The sequence below is a fragment of the Dipodomys ordii genome, unplaced genomic scaffold, assembly GCF_000151885.1.
Source record: "Dipodomys ordii isolate 6190 unplaced genomic scaffold, Dord_2.0 Scaffold56, whole genome shotgun sequence".
NCBI classification, from domain to species: Eukaryota; Metazoa; Chordata; class Mammalia; order Rodentia; family Heteromyidae; genus Dipodomys; species Dipodomys ordii.
In genome coordinates, this window is record NW_012267272.1 from 1,025,254 (window position 1) to 1,042,252 (window position 16,999).

The window sequence follows — 16,999 nt, forward strand, 5'->3', positions numbered from 1 at the left end:
ATATATACACTTAAAATAAATGGTCCCGGGGAGGAAGCAGGAAAATTTACAGATGATCCTAAGCTTGTGACAGCAAGAAAATCGGCAATGGAGATAAACTACAGTTAAGATGCTCTACCCTCTGTAGGTCTCACAGTGAGGGAGGTGTGATGGGGAAGACAGCCCTGGAGCTGGGGGCTTTTCAGGGCAGAGGTCATGCCTGCTGCTTTCCTGGTAATTCCTAAGATGTGGATGGCACTAAAAAAAGACATTACTGAGAAAACAAAAAATCATATTTTAGCCAGGTGCTGGTAGCTTACACTTGTCATCCTAGATACTTAAGAAAGCCATATTGAAGATTTGGTTCAGGGCCAGCACAGGCAGGAAAGTTCATGAGATACTTTATTCAATTAATCACCAAACGGCTGGAAATGGAGGTATTGCTCAAGTGGTAGAGTACCATCTCTGAGCAAAATGAAGTTAACAGACAGCACTTAGTCTCTGAGTTCAAGCCCCAGTGCCAGCACATATTCACACACACAAATCACATTCTACTAATGTGACAATGGGCTCTGCACTTCTAGATATGATCAAGGTAGGAGACAGGATCAAGCAAGGGACCTCAATATTACTGTTTTCTACTTCCAATACTCCATAGCATCCAAGAATGCTAGGCAACATTCCGATGGAATTTCAGAGATAACAGCCCAACTGAGCTTCAAGTTCACTTGAAGGTGGAATATCATACTTATTTCACGCCTCATAAGGTAGAAACATAATCTCAGGAATGATATACCAAGACAAAAGGAAAAACTGGGGAGCTAATATGAAAGGAGAGCCGTGGCTGTGTTTCAGTCATGAGTATAGAGTTCCTAAAAGTTATGAGATGAAACTTAAGGGCTGGGAAGGTGGCTCAGTGGTTGAGTGCTTGCCTTGCATGCATGAGGCCCTGGATTTGATTCCTCAGTCTAGAAGCAGAAAAAGCCAGAAGTGGCGCTGTGGCTAAAGTGGTAGAGCACTAGCCTTGAGCCGAAGAGCTTAGGGATAGTGCCCAGGCCCAGAGTTCAGGCCCCACGACCAACTAAAAAAAAAAAAGTATTACTTTATACAGCATACACAGTATCTGTGGATCACCTAAACAATGAGAAAGGATCAAATAGGAATTGGTATTTTCAAATGTAAAGAAACCAATCATGGACTATCAATATAAGTTTGCTGGTTGTACAAGTGGACCCATTGCAACAATGAGATGTACAAGTCGTTATGTTGAAAACGAACTTTACAACTTTGGTGGTGGGGGAGGGAGGAGGAGGTTTGGGTGGGGGCCGGGCGGGGGGAGGGGAGGATGGGAAAGGATGGGAAGGGTAAACAAAGGAGGAGGCTGCAATGCTTGGTAAAAAAATATACGCATTATCCTGCCCATGCAATTGTAACCCCTCTGTACAGTATGTTCACAAATAAAATAAAATTAAATAAAAAAAAGAAAAGTTTGCTGGTTGGAAGCTGATAGGCTCTGAGGGTGATGTAAGGAAGAAACCCTATGAATCCCTTGATGGAGTGATACATTCAGTCATCCCCCACCAGACTGGTAAAATCAATTTTCCTAACACATTTTATCCAATATGCTCCAAGTATGATCACATTAATATATCAACACAATTGCTGACATGACTACAACTACGAATGAGATTCTTTTGCATTGTTATTTTTATCATACTAAAGAATTGAAAATTGGGCTATTTTATGTATAAAGCACACATCAATTAGGATCAGCCACATTTTTGGCACTTGATATGTGCCCCACCATACTGGATGGTATCCTTCTAAACCATTCTCTTCCTTGTGCTCTGATTCTGCACTGACTAAGCAGCCCACCAATTTGGCTTGGTGACTGTCCTCCTGAGAGGTGTTATTGGTGGAGATCTTGCCTAGCCACAACCCCTAGTGACTCCAGGAATCCTCATAGTGCAACTCATGGTCCTCAGGTTTTTTAGTGCTCAGAGGCTGGATGTGCCCGTCAGCATTATGATTCTCATCTAGCCAAGCAAGTCAGATTGCCCAGCTGTCTGGGCTTGGTTCTGATCTTGTCTAGCACTCTGTATTTTCGTAGGACATTCTATACCATGGACATGTCTCCTGTGGGCGTGGGTTTCTGGAGGCTCCTTGCTGCTGGGGACAAGGTAGGGGAGGACAATTAGATGGTGGTGGGCACTCAGTCTTCAGGGGATAGCTGCCACTCACATGGATTTATTTCCATGTTAAGAACTAGTGAGATCATAGTAGGATCTAACGATCAGTATCAGCCCTGGTTGGTCCAGCAGAAACCTTCATTCTGGTGCTGTATACCCCTCTGCCTACTTGGAGCTTAGCAGGGACACAGACTTCCCTGTCTTCCCCAGCCAGTCAGTCTCCAGCCCAGGATCTCCCTAGGCAGCCAGCCCCCTTCCTTCCAGCCCCTCTGGCTCTCTGCCCATCCACCAGTCGCCACAGCACCTATCTCCATCCTTGGCACGGTGAGTCTCTGTGCTGCCAGGCAGACTGCTATTAAAACATCAGCAGGGTGGCCTCCGCAAAGGTCAGCCATCCAGGGAGCTCCTGGCAGCTGCTTGTTTGTTTATTGGAACATTATCTGGGCCGGGCTGTTTATTTACATCCATTGAAGGATTGAACAATAAATATCGTCTCCCAGTAGCAGGCAGATGCTTGCACTAGAGCGTTCTGGCTGCCGTCTTGCTTGGAATAATCTCCCTAATGAGCAAACAGTGCCATTCATCTCTAAAGATGTGAGCTACCCCCATACTTCCCCCCTTTCCCGTCTCCCCGTGCATCCTCCCCAAACTTCTCATCCATGTTGACACCTGTGAGGTTTCTGGGCTGGGTCCAGGTACAAAAAGGTAGAGGAATGGAACTACAATTGAAGATGGATGAAGGGAACAGATTACACCTAGAGGCATTGTTCCAAAGTACCCTGAAGCCTCCAGGTGGAATCTCAGGCCCCCAGTGCCTCACATGGCTGGGGGAAACTCGCTGGTGGCTGGAATGGGAGACTGGGTAGGCTTTCCACCCAGGCTGTAATGATGGCTTATAGAGAGACACACCTCACATTTGAATGGAGCCGGGGGGGGGGGGGGATAAGGGGGGAGGGGAAGCCAGGCTTGGCTCCTCTCTTCAGAAAGGTGGATGTGTGACTTCAGCTCTCTCAGTTGTCCTAGCCTTGATGGCCAACCAATGAAGAGGCTTGGTAGTGAGGAATAAGAGACCAGAATCTGTGTCCTACAACATAGGGCCATACTGTGCTCAGAAGGACATACAATGAGCCACTGGAATCAAGGTATGTAGTTGATTCATTTGGCTCTCAAAGGGTCTAAATGACCAAACCACAGCCACTGTCCCTCAGCATCTTGCCACGCAGGTGCAGAAACACTCCACACCATGGAGTGCCAGAGTCAGTTGCTTTCATTTGTTGAATGAATAATCTGAGATGCTAGTTCTAAGTGTGAATCGCCACAGTTAATACCATTACACATACGCACATACACACACACACACACACACACACACACACACTCATTCACAGACAAGCCTCCACTTGCACACATAACATGCATTCATGTCAACACACTCACACATGCTCCTTATCTCTGAAGATGAGCTCATTTCTCAGCTCAATACAGTATCCGAACACTTTCCCAATTAGATTCCCAAATGACACAGGGCAGGAGACTCTGGCAGGGGAGCATGGGAAGAACTGGGAGCGGCAGGCTGGCAGGAAGAAAGAGCTGAATGGGACTAGGTCTGAGTTTCTTGGCCTCTGGCTAGTTGTGGAGGTAAATGCATTGGAAAGGTGCTCCTTTGCTCCTCTGCATTTCCAGAGAGGAGATGCTTATTTCAGCTGGTGGTAGACTGGATGACCTCAAGCCTCGGTAAGACTCTGGAGGACTATACATGTAACCCTGCTGAGGAAGAGTGGCTTTCCTTATAGCCCTGTACTCACTGAAAACACCCCTATAACCATAAACCAAGAAGATTTCACTTCATGTCCCCTTAAATTTCCCCAGGGCTTTGGTTTTCAAAATCGTTCCTGTCTCTGCTGGCACTTTCAATCCCCTTTCCTGGATTATCTGTTTGTTTCCCATAATGCCTGCCACCTTCAAACACCCTCTATGATGTATACATTATGGTCATTGTGTGTTCTCTGAGCTAGAAGACAAACTCTTCCAGGACAGTAGTCCTCATTGAAGGATAGATCTCCAACTCCTGAACCATGCCACTTAAAATATTGGTTGAGTGAATAAATGACTGAACCAACAAGAACACACAAGGTACTTGTCAACGTCTTTAGTCTCTCTCATGATGCAGAACTCCCCTATTGTGCAGTGATAGAAATGATTAAGGACCTGCCCCACTCAGGCCCCATTGGCCAGCAGTGCCCCCTTCACCATCAGTGTAGACTCTATTTAAGGTTACAGTCTACCCTTTCCTGTCTTGAGTCCCAGGGCTTGGAAGGTGGCCCTGATTTCAAATTCACTCTGCTGAAGTTACTTCAGAAGAGCATAACAAGGGCTTTGTTTTGATTTCCTGATTCCAGCCAGGAGGAGGATGAAAAAGGAAAAAGCAAGACTATAAACAGCAATTAATTAGACAGGCATTGTGTATACATGAATCCCACGTCATGTTACCCAATACTGCAGCGACAATCGGTCCCTCTGGATCTCCCGTTACACACATTCACAAAGCCAAAGGGTAGTTTCTAGGCAGCCATTAGGATGTCTTGTCTTTCATTGTCTGAAATCAATGAAATTAGGGATAATGGCCTTTGAACTTTCATCTGCTTAGATATTGACAAAGAGCAAGCTACAATTCCAGAAGACAGAGATACTGAAGAAAGCAGAAGGAAAGTCAACAGGGTTGATGTAAAGCACAAACAAGAAGACTTAGATTCACATATCAAAAGCTATGACCATATAAGATGATGCTAAGTGAAATGAACCCCAAGATTGGGACACAAGTGGTTTTTGTTTATCTTTCTTGCTATTGTTTTTGATGTATTTATAATGTACCATGTGATTATTTTTTTTGTGTGTTTCTTTTGTATGTTCTTCTCCCATGGTATAACTCCTGTTTTCACCGCATTTGATTCTGGTGTCCTGCATCTTGTATATACATTTTTTCTAATTTGGAGAGGAGAAAGGAAATAACAAAATGCTGAAATAAGGATACAGGTTGACCCATTGTGACAATGAGATGTACAAGACACTATGTTGAAAACAAACTTTACAACTTTGGGGCCAGGAGGGAGGGGTTGGGGAGGTGGGATGGTAGGGGAAAAACAAAGGAGGAGGTAACAATGCTTGATAGGAAATGTACTCATTACCTTATTCGTGTATGTAACTGTAATCCCTCTGTACAGTATTTTTACAATAAAAATATATACAAAAATAATAAAAACCTGCCCTCTGGTTGTCCCTGTCAGAAACACATCACAAAAGCTTGCACACTAGAGTTTCCAGGTTAGAAACGTGAGTGCATCCGATCCCTCGTGCTCTGAGGAGCCTGCATCCCATAAACCTTGATTTGACCATTTCTCATTTTCTCTGGCCAAAAATTGTCTAATCAGACTGCTCATACTCCATGAAAAAGAAGTACGAATTAACAGAGAGTTAATTTACCACCTGCAATGAGTCAGGTACCATGCCATGAGCTGTTTATGCATTAGTTGCCCCTGCTTGCTGCCTGGAAGATGGGCCACACTTATCAGGACCAGAGGCCTGAGATGGGGTACACAGGCAAAGGGTAAGTAGTTAAGTCCACAGGCAAACAGTGTCCATCCTGACCCTAACCTGTAATCTTAGATAATGAACTCTTTCCATGCACCATTTTGTGAGTATAGAACAACAGAAATAATATTAGTACTTCATTGTTACTGATATTTGGGCATGATCATGTCTAAAGCATATAAAATACTTAGCCAAGTAAGATGGTAATGGTTGAGTTTCAGTAATTTGATAGCAATTATTATTCTGCAATTGTTACTATTGAAATGACCAGATCTCCATGGCCCTCATCTATCCCCACTGGGACATGGGTCTTTGTGTGAGATGAGGGGTTCACAGCTGGGCTCCAACATCTGACAAGGCCACTTAAGGGTTGGAAAGAGAAATGGGACCCTCAGCTCAGCTGGGGGCTGAATGAAAAGGGCCACAGTGGGCCAGGTATACACAGATTGTATAAATTGTGTTCCATAAACAAAAGACCTGCAGACCTTCCTTCAGATTCCCACAGCTGCAGGCATTGTTCAGGAAACTGAGTCAGGCTCAAGTCTCAAGTGACTGAAAAAGTGGCCACTTTGTGGAAGACAAGGGAAACAACTGGGTGCTATTGTTTGACCAAGACACAAGAGGGGGAGTGGAGAACCACCACCAGGCCTTGCTGAGAAACAGACATGTCGGAGGACCTGGTGTAGCAAGAGCCTAGAGTCAGGGCTGGCAGGAAGGTGAGGAAAAGTAGAGTCTACTTCCCAAAGGGGCCACTGCCCCATGTGGAGTCAGCACAGAGACTGTATGAAGAACCAGAACCCCAGGCCTCACCCACCCACCTGAGCCACTGTCTTCCCCAGAGACTTTCACATGCCACTCCTATCCCACGCCCAGAGCCTCCTCCTCCTCTACACCCACATAACGCTGCCATCAGGAATGGGTTAACATTGGAAAACCATGCCAAGCACCCTGAAGGAGGGGATGCGGAGACATGAGGGGCGGTTGTTCAGTCAGCACTTCGGCTCTTCTGGACTTGCAGCCTCCTCTGCAGGGGGAAGCTGATTAATGCAGCTGTGTCCACATGGAAGGGAACCCCTGGCCAGCGGGAGGCCCCAGGAAAACAGAAATAGAGAGAGGGGCCTAGGACGGCAAACCTTTACTCAGAGATGGAAGCTTCCAGTACAGCTCTGGCAACAGAGTAGAGGCTCAGTAAAGGGCTGACTACATAAAGAAAATGGCTGTCTAGGTTTCATCTCAGGCTCTGAAGCAGTATCATTTCCCCTGACTCCACATCACTGATTAGCTTGCTCATCTTTTCATCATTTCCACTTCCTTGTCATCCTTTATCTATTGCTACCCTCACCCTAGAGGGGATTCCCCATGAAATCTAAGTCATGTCTCAACTTCCACCCCATACCCTCCCTCCTTACTTTGGTCATCAGCCCAACTAGAGGACACTGACCTCTCTAATTCAGTGCAGGCCCAACACTCCAGCACTTACTGGGCCCCTTGCTTGCAGTCCTGTTCCCATGATCTCCTTCTCCTCTTGCCTTTCCTTCCATTTTCTCTCTACTTTCCTTCAACCAGCCCAATGCAAAAGTCCCTCTGAAGTCGGTCAAGGCCTCTCTTCCAGGATTTTCTCCTTAATACCGGCCAGAACCATTGCCTGTGCTACTACATAGATGGTCATGTCAAACTGTCATGTGCTTTAAGGGGTCCTGAAGCCTCTCTTTTCCTCTCTGGCTTTGAGCATGTTTTGGTTCTGCACTAACGGGTCAACATTTGGAGGTCAGCTGCCACTAGACAGAAGCAAAGGGGGTGGATCTAGCTATATTCCTTCATTATTCTGCCCAGTGAAAATGTCTGCAACCTCAGGAGAAGGTGTCTGGTTAGTTTGGTGTCTTCTGATAAAATGCGGGACTCAGAATTCCTATCTTAGGGCCACAGTGATTTCAGCAGGTAGATTGTGAAATGCTGACATTATCTGGCACAAACTGGTGGTATTACATAGGTCTGCGAGTGGTCACTAGTTATTAGGTAGTGTGCTCACTTAGTATGAAGATTAGATACAAAGATGATAATGGCAATGGTGCAGAATGGCACTCCCCAGCAGGGCTCCCAACAGCCTGTGAACGCCAGTTACTGAGTAGATGTTAGCTAATAAACAAATGAACACACAGGTTCTATCTCAAAGGGAAAAGACCAAATGGTTCCAGGGATCTCAGACATCACCTGATGTCCTCAGATTCTCTCCTAAGCTTAACTTTCCTTCGTGTTCTTTTCTAAAAGACTACCAGTCCCCCTTCTAACGCCAAGGACATGGGAGGCAGCCCAGCCTAGATGCTCTCATCCTTGGGTACTCTTCTGAGCCAGCTGTCTGTGGGAACAACAGGGGAGCGACCGTTGCTCAGCCCCTAGGCACTGCTCTGCAATTTCCTTAACAGATAAATAACCTGGGGAGCAAGCATCAGACAAGCCGAGATTACCCTGACATCTGCTCTCTCTGATGAGCTCTGCTCTCGTCCTCTCCCTGCAGCCTCATCAAGATGCTGGGGTACCAGACCTTCCCTGGAGCTGTGAGGCTGCCATTCAGGGACACACACACACATACTTTTGTATAGTGAAGAATGACCTGCATTCACTCAGGGCGAAGGACCAAGGTTCTGGATTTCCAGAATGAGGAGAATTCAACTCTCCTAATAACTGCTCATCTTCCAATCCCACCTCAACCTTAAAAACCACATGGTACTTCCTCTCGGGAGCCACAGGGCCAGGGACCACCCGGGTATCTGGCTGTGTGACTGAGGGTGATGGACTTGCAAAACTCCCAAACAGCTAGGGATTCAGGCTTTGTTCTCTTGGGAGCTATACAAGAGTTCAAAATTACCCCGGCTCCTGGACTTCCTGGGGCCACTTTTGTGTGTGTGTGGCCAAAATGAAGTCACAAGAAAGTATGAAATGCATGCCATATTACTGAAGGCCAAGCTCAAGTATTGCCAAGAACCAAAGATCCCTTCAGGGTCTCCCAGGATGGATTCAATCCTTTCCATACATCCCTTCACACACACCTTGCTCATGACCATCATCCTCCATCACAACATGACTCCTTGCACACTCGCTCATCTTTCCTTCTTGGTTTACAGGGGTTACATCTGACGCATATTCCCCATGCTCGTAAAGTATCTAAGGGAAGCTACAGCATGGAGATGACAGTTTTTCCAGCTTCAAAACTGTCCTTAGCACAAAAGGAGACATTGTGTACTCCAGTGAGAATGTCCGTTACCATCCAGCCACAATTCACTGGAACTGCCTGGGGGTGTGGCATGGCACTGAGCGCCATCTCACAGACCCTCACGTGTGGCTTCTCGCTTCCTCTCTCTTTCCTGTCCCTGCACAACTCAACCAGCACTGCTTCTGCCACCATCTTTTTTCCAAACAGCAACTGCTCTAGAAAAATCAACCCTTGGAAAGACCACAAATGAGCACCCAGGAATTCATAAGGCCTGGGGAAAGGCCTGGGGTAAAGCCGGGGTATAGTTCACAGTCAGAAAAAATAATCTGTCCCCAAAGCCACTGTGGGGAAGGCCTTTCCCCAGGCTTAGCATTCTGGAACTAAGAAGGGGTCCCTGTCCCAAGATGACATCACCAGCTGAAGCTGGAATGCACAGATGCAGAGAGCTGGGGGCCCCCTGTGTCCAGGGGCATGGTTTGGCTGTGATATCACAAAGGGTCTTTTGACTACCCTTCTTCTGCCCCCACCCTCTTGGAGGGGCCTAAAGACACTATCCTCAAGTCAAATGATGACCTTTGACTTCACGGAGGGAAAGCCAAGAGGAGACAGGCACCAGAGCTGAAATGCCTCGAAGGAAGAAAATGATAATAATACATGCCTGCATGGGTACTCATTCTTCCAGAAGCATGTGGAATTAATTGTAGAGCAATGTATTTTAGAGGAAGATATCGGAAAACCGTCCTCTCTGTCACTGGCCACAGTTATTATAATTATTTATGCAGCATCACCAAGGTCTATGTTTCACGGCAATTACACTATTGATCTCAGCGCTCAGAGTGAAACCCATAGATGCTGTTTCTGGTAACTTTGGGAATTCTCTCTCCCCATGCTTTGGATGTGGAAACTGAGGCCAGTGAGGAAGTCGCCAGGACTATGAGAGTCTGTGGCTGAAATATTCATACTAATCATGCATGCTATTTAGTTCTAATGTGTGTGTATATGTGTGCATGCACATGCGCGCTGGCACTGGGACTTGAACTCAAGCCCTCATGTTTTTGCTTGGCTTCTTTGCTCAAGTCTGGTGCTCTACCATTTATGCCACACCTCTGCTTGTGGCTTTTCCCTGGTTAATTGGAGATAAGCATCTCTTAGATTTGTCTGCCTGGGCTGGCTTTGAATTCCTATCCTTAGATCTCAGCCTCCTGAGATTAAAAGCATGAACCACTGGCCGTTGGTTATAACATTACATTTTAATAGTGATATGTGGTATATCCAGGTATCACATGGCCAGCACTTACCCTGTCACTGCACTCATTTTTAAACTTGCCCCAAAATTAAACAGTGCAGTGATTCAAATGGTTTCCATAGGCTATTACCATGGGCTTCAAACCCAGCTTTGCCAGGAAGTAGCTGCTCAGTGACCTTTGGGAAATGAGTCAAGGTCTCTCACCCTTGTTTTTCTCATCTATAAAATGTAATAACCATACCTACTACAATTGGCTGAGGAAAGACTTACTTAGTTGACAAAGGCCATTTAGCTCACCACTGACACTTAACCAGAGCTAAACTGAAGTGAACAGTTATTTCTATAGATGTTCACTCAGGCCACATGTCTGATAGCTCCAGGGGTAAGAGAGAAAGATTTTTCAACATTGAGACTGGAAACAGGGATGAATAGTACTTCTTTCTTTCTTGATGGCCTTGGGTACAAGCTGAACTTGGACTTGTGTGTCTATTTGGCTCTAGTTGTGAGTGGGTATGGTCCTTAAACTCTGATCTCTCTCTCTCTGCCTACCACATTCCAACTCAGGACATGTTCCAATGTCCTCATCATCTTGCCTCTAGCCCAGAGTCAGGATTGTGGTTATACAAACCTTTATTTATGCAATTAATTTGAAATATCATGTATTTTGAGGTTATATTCAAGGATAAACTATATTGGCTGCTGGGTGGGATTCTGGTGATATATGGAAATATTTCTCCATCACAAATCTTTTTGCTAGGGGAAGTCATGTTTTTAGAACATAATCTCTTATATTACCTGGTAAGACATTACCACTGGAGAAATTGCCAATGGAGAGGGAGACACAGTCATGGAATAATAGTACATTACTGTGATGCTCAACTTGGTCTTACTTGCAGACAGAAAAAGAAGAGAGAGGAGCAGAGATGGAAGGTGATGGAGCTTGTCACACACTGAGTTTCCATGCTGGAGTAATCAAGTGACTGGTAGGACCAATGAGCAAGTTGGGAAGAAGGCTGGTCTGTGTGGAAGAAGAATGAGTTTGAAATGAATTTGAAATGTGTTGAATGTCCAGTGGTAGTGGAAAAAGGAAAGTTAAGGGTCTGGTTGTCTTTGGGAATTAGGACTGGTGCTTGGATAGAAGATCAAAGCTAAGAGCAGTTTGCTCCCTGCCATCCTAGAATTGGCCTGTGAAATCATAACATAGAGATGTTTCTCAGAGCCACAATTTAGTCTGATGTTTGAGGTGACCCTCTTACCCATTCTCTTAGGGTCACAGTAGACCTAGAGTACAGAATACAGAGTAAGTATTAGCAAATGGGCAGACACAAAGTAATCTTTCCCCATGTCCCATCATGTCCCAGACAACTATAAAGGATTTGCTTAGTCATGAAACAAGAACATTCTTGAGGCTGGTGAATGTAACATGTGTGAGGTCCTGGGTCCAATTCTAGCAACACACACACACACACACACACACACACACACACACACACACACAAATTACCTTATTTACACTGTCACAACCATCCTTGAATTCCAGTAGGTGAGGGAATTTTCTTGAGGTAAAGCATCTTTTACGACACAATTTTCTGGGGTGCTAACATTTCAGGGAGGAGTAGAGCATACTCAAGGGAACAGTGTAGTTGAAGGAAGTTGGCTCTATCCCAGCTGTTGGCAAAGCTGTTATAACATAGTGGAAAACTCCTTGTCTCTCTAGCAAAATGGCAGTGCTAGACATTCTCTAAGGTCCAGATTATAAAATGATATATCATGACCATGCATTTTAATTATAATTATGTTTATTATTGTATATATAAATCTATTTAATAGGCATAAACTATTTATATAGTTGTTGTTGCTTTTATCTCCAAGACTTCCATGGCAGGAGAGAATAGAGTGCCTGGTAAAAGGCTAATGGACAGACAATGGAAGTTAGGTTGGTTTGGAATGGAGGAGGGTGTAGTATTTTGGGGGAGCTAAAGAGAAAATTTACTTTATACCATGGTTTTCTTTTTTGTAGGGTTGATTCGGCGACTTTTTAAAAAAGTCAATGCTGGTTTTAAAACTTCCATTACAAGAAAGAAAATAACAATACCCCACATTCTCGTGGTTTATTTCTGACAGCGACCTCGGCTATTGCACATCCTGAGCATTGGGAGCATGGTTGGTCCCTTTCTCCCTGCAGACCTCCACATTCTGTCAGTGCTTCTGGTTGCCCTCGTGGCAATGCTACCTCTAAGGGACACATAGTTCCTTCTGCTATTTGGCACCTCCATTGTTGGGTCCAATCAGCAGGGAAGAGGTTGGCAGGCAATAAAAATTGGGAAGAGGCACAGGTGAGGCTTGGAGAACTGCTTTGCTGTTATTCCCCAGTGGCTCCAAAAGAGGTCACCACTGAGCTTCCACACCACAAACGAGGTCCTAGGTCAGACAACACAGCCCCTCCAACTGTCCGTTAACTGGCTTTCTAGCCGATTTATTTCCAACCCCTAAAATTGGCCAGGGAGAAGCATGATGGAACACCATGACCTTTCTCTCCAGCCCCAGCAGGACCCTTGATCATACCAGCTTGTTACGCTACAAAGAGAAACAAAAAGAAGCTAGCAACAAAATTAGCTTATATCACTTAACCTCCTCCTGGATTTCTAAGCAGGTAATTATTTCCTTAGCTTCCGATGGACTGTGAGCTCTTTTTATTACAGACACTATTATTAAAATTCGAGTGTTTCAGGATTATTGTATACTCCACACTCCTAAGCATATCCATACCTAGTGAGAGATTCTATATTCCTCCTTTCCAGTTGTTCCTTCCCTGAGTTTTTCACTGACACCCACGATGACCCATTCAAAGGATCTGGGACAGTCAGACGACATGACTTTGACAGAGGCCTGGGACAAAGAGCCAGAAGGTTCTCTTACTGGCCTGCTGGGCATTTCTTCTGGGAGTCTGATTTCTCCAGGTCACTCCATTGTTGAACATTAATCGAGCAGCTACTGCATAAAACCCGGTTCAGAAATTCAAAAGATTCAAAAGGCCTTCTTTACTAAAACAATTAAGCTTCACAACTCAGTTAAGAAAGTATTTTTCATTTATTTCCTTGTTTAATTCACAACAAACGTAGCAAGTGCCCAGTAAGCATTTGTTGAATTAGAATGAGCCATAATTCCAAAGAGATAAGAAGGGCAGTTATTTTTATTCATGTCCCATATATAAATAAACTAAGAATCAGAGGCCAAAGGACATACTCAAAGCCAGATATAGACAGCAAATGGTGGGTTAAGAATTTTCTATTAAGTCCCTGGTCAACAACAACTGCTACCCATAGCAATGCCTCCTGAGTGAAGTGCTTGCAGGTAAAGGCTGTGTGGAGACCCAGTAAGGAGGAAGGACTGATTAATTCAGAGGAGGATGCTTTATATGGGGTGGAAACTTGACCTGATTTTTAAACTGGCTGACATGAGCATTAGTAGCAATGAAGGAGAGCATCATGGGTATGTGAGACAGATTGGTTAGATATGGTGAGAGCATGTGACTTGGGGGGGGCAGGGTAAGAAGGAGATGTGGAATGGTCCATTAAGAGACTCTTGAACATTCCCCAAAGTACTGAGCTACTGAGTGATAGACTTTAGAGATTTCTTATCCTTGTAAAATGGAGATAACATATAATCCTTACCCTACTTTGCCAAGTTGGAAGATGTCTCTTGACTTACAAAGGGACCATTCCATCAGTTTAAACTATCCTAAGTAGAACACACATTTAATTCACACAACCAAGCAAACACCCTATCTTTGCAGATGAGTGGCCTGCAGAAGTTGTGCCTCCTACCTCCTCCATGATGGTCTACTTGCGGCTTATCCACTACTGCTCAGTAGCACAAGAAAGCATTTGGAATCAAGGGCAAGTTCTCAAGGGCAATTCAAACTGTGAAGTGTGGATGCTACTGAATGTATGGCTAAGGCACTTCCACGCCCTCCATAAAGTTGAAAAATCCTCATTCGACCCATCCAAAGTTAGGAACTATCTGCAACTTGAGTTGTCCACATTCTCCCAGCTTTCTTGGAGTTGAGTTCTCTCGTGTTTGGGTTAAAGGAATAACACATTTCTCTGCAGCAAATCTGTCTAACTGCCGCTTTGGAAAACCTTGACGTTCTTAATATAAACTGAAGCAGCCAATTTAGACTGCTGGAAAATGGTGGGCTTGGTAACCGTATTTGATTTTCACACTCCCCTGATCAAGTTGCTATGGGTAGAGACCTTAAAACTCAGCAGCTCCCAAGCCAAGATTTTATCACACTCATTTAACACTTGTCTTTAAAGCAATTACTCACGCAATACAACTTTGAAAAGAGTTTTCATGTACCTATGTTGGGATAGCATCCTAGCCATAGTATGAACAGGTTCCAGTTCTCTGGTAGATGAAGAATGAAAGCTCAGATATTCAACTTACTATTCAACATGATGTTACCACTGTGGCCCCAATAGGTCCTATTATTCCTGACCTTGTTGCCCTTAGCATGTTGCCTTTGGCATCTTTCTTTTTAATAACTTGATAAGCAAGGGGCTGACTAAGAGAACCCACTATCCCGTCCTCTGCCACCTTAATTCCATTGGTGCAAAGTAAAATGAGTAAAACTGCCTGCTTCTTAATCTTAGACATATTGTTTGATTGTGTTCTCTTGTGTTAGAACCAATTAGGTTGGGCTGGATTGAGGTGGATTAGATTGGATTGACTCAGGTTTGGTTTGGTTAGCTTAGGTTGGGCTGAGTTGGATTGGGTTGGGTTGGGTTGAATCAGATTGGGTTAGGTTTTATTGGATCAAATGGGGTTTGATTTACGGGTCTGTGATTTCCATAGAACTGGACTAAAGTCTTCCCTGATTGCTTCGATCTTAGGGCATTGAATGTCAGGAAAACTTGTGCCTTTATTATGCCACGGTAGTTTCTAGGGGCCAATTTGTACATGGCAAGAGTGAAGGAGGACACAACATTCCCAGGACACCAGCTTCATGGAACTTCCAGCCTCTGTCTCTCCCTCTGCTGGCTCAGGTTTTACGTGGCCAGAAAGCTTCAGAAAGGAGTAGGGAAGAGGGCCAAGAGCAGGGAGGAGCAGAGAACAGGCAAGAGGCAGGCAGAGCGAGGAGGCGGGCTGGCAGAGTATGCAGGCCTGAGAGCATTCTCTCGCAGCAGCATAAGAATTTGACTCCTGGGAAAGCCTGGGATCTGCTTTCCCTGAAGACCTGAGGTAACTCGGTCAGTGAAACCCAACCCTGAGTGGTTGTGATATAAGGTCACAGGCAGAGGCAAGGCAATGTCAGAAGTCCATCTGCACAGAAGCGGGCCTGCAGGTGGGTAGAGGGAGGGCAGGTAGTTGGCCCGGGCGGGGGGGGGAGGGGGAAGAGGAAGGGGGGGGGGGGGGGGAAGAGGGACCGGCAGTATACCTTCGAACGTCCCTAGGGGTTGGTCAGAGCCCTCCCTCCCCCAAATGGGTTCCTACTCCTACCCTTCAGAACATCACAGGAAGCCATGACGGGTGAACCTTCTGGTGGTCCTATCTGCGCACTTAAGGGGAAACTGAGGCTGAAAAAGAGCAATAGAAGCCAGAACCTCGAGGAAAGGCTATCATATTAGTCTGTGTGCACTTGTGCTGCCTATGGAGCATGTTGGGGTGGAGACATAGCTGCTTCCAGCCATTTTGCTCCACTTCCCCTTTGCTTTCCTCTTCCCTGGGCCTAGAAGCCAAAGAAATGTGAGTTCCATTGCTTTCCCTCCCCACTCTTTCGGCTCTACAAGGCTAACAGCTTTACCTCCTGGGTGCTGTACCAGAAAGCAGGAAGGAAGGAGGGAAAAGGAAGTCTTTTCGGAGCCTGAGATGATCATCACGCACTTTGCTTTCCTTTCCTCACTCCCTTCTCATCTGTTCCAAAGGCAGAAATCTAATGAATCCTGTAAAAACAAGTAATCCCAACTGTTGCTGTAGGTTACAAGGGGCAAAGGGGGCCTGGCTAGGGTGTGTGTGTGTGTGTGTGTGTGTGTGTGTGTATACCTGTATTGTGCTAGCATGTATGTATATAGTGTATGTGTGCGTTTTCTAAATCAGGTCTATCTTACGTGGAATCCTGCATCTCCTCCTATAGCCAGTAGGTGGCAGAGCTGTGACAGGCCAGTGACTCCAGTCCTGTGTCATTTGGGTCAGAACTGGTTCAACTGTGGGGAGGGAGGTTGCATTCACATACACACACACACACACACACACACACACACACACACGTCACTCATGGAGATACCTGGCCAAAATGATTCAGAAGAGTTATCTAAAACTTCTGGCACCTCTGTTCTCCCCTCTTGCTTTCCTCTACTCTTCTCGGCTTCCCTTAATTTTATCTAGAAAGGAGAAAGCCTTAATGTTTGCAAAGCACCTACAGTATAGACATATCAAACTCAGTGGAATTAAATTGGCCTGTAAAGTTTGTGAAAATGCAGCTTGCCAGGCCCTGTCCAGTGAAATTGTCACTCAGCCCAGCTGAGGCGGGGCCTGGGGCCTTGCATTCCAAGTAAACACTACTGGTGACTGGCATACAATGGACTTTGGAATTAAGAGAAAGAAAACTGCTGGGTGCCAGTGGCTCATGTCTAGCTAGCTACTACATGTGTATATATGTATATATATATATATGTATGAATATATATATGTGTGTACATATAGTATATAGATAGTATAGTATATAGTATGTAGCATGTATATACATATATACTATATATATACAGAATATATATACATATATAT

General features: G+C 45.1%; 1 protein-coding gene across 3 annotated transcripts in view; it reads right to left on the reverse strand.

Moving 5' to 3' along the window:
* The window catches only part of Plxna4 (plexin A4), a 422,862-nt gene that overhangs the window by 147,248 nt on the left and 258,615 nt on the right, over nucleotides 1-16,999 (reverse strand). Inside the window, exon 4 of one of the 3 annotated variants that reach the window (XM_013021640.1) lies at nucleotides 12,845-12,858. The exons of the other annotated variants lie outside the window; for them this stretch is intronic. Coding sequence (XP_012877094.1) covers nucleotides 12,845-12,858 — 14 coding nt within the window. The remainder of the gene's footprint in view (nucleotides 1-12,844; nucleotides 12,859-16,999) is intronic. 3 annotated transcript variants of the gene reach the window in all.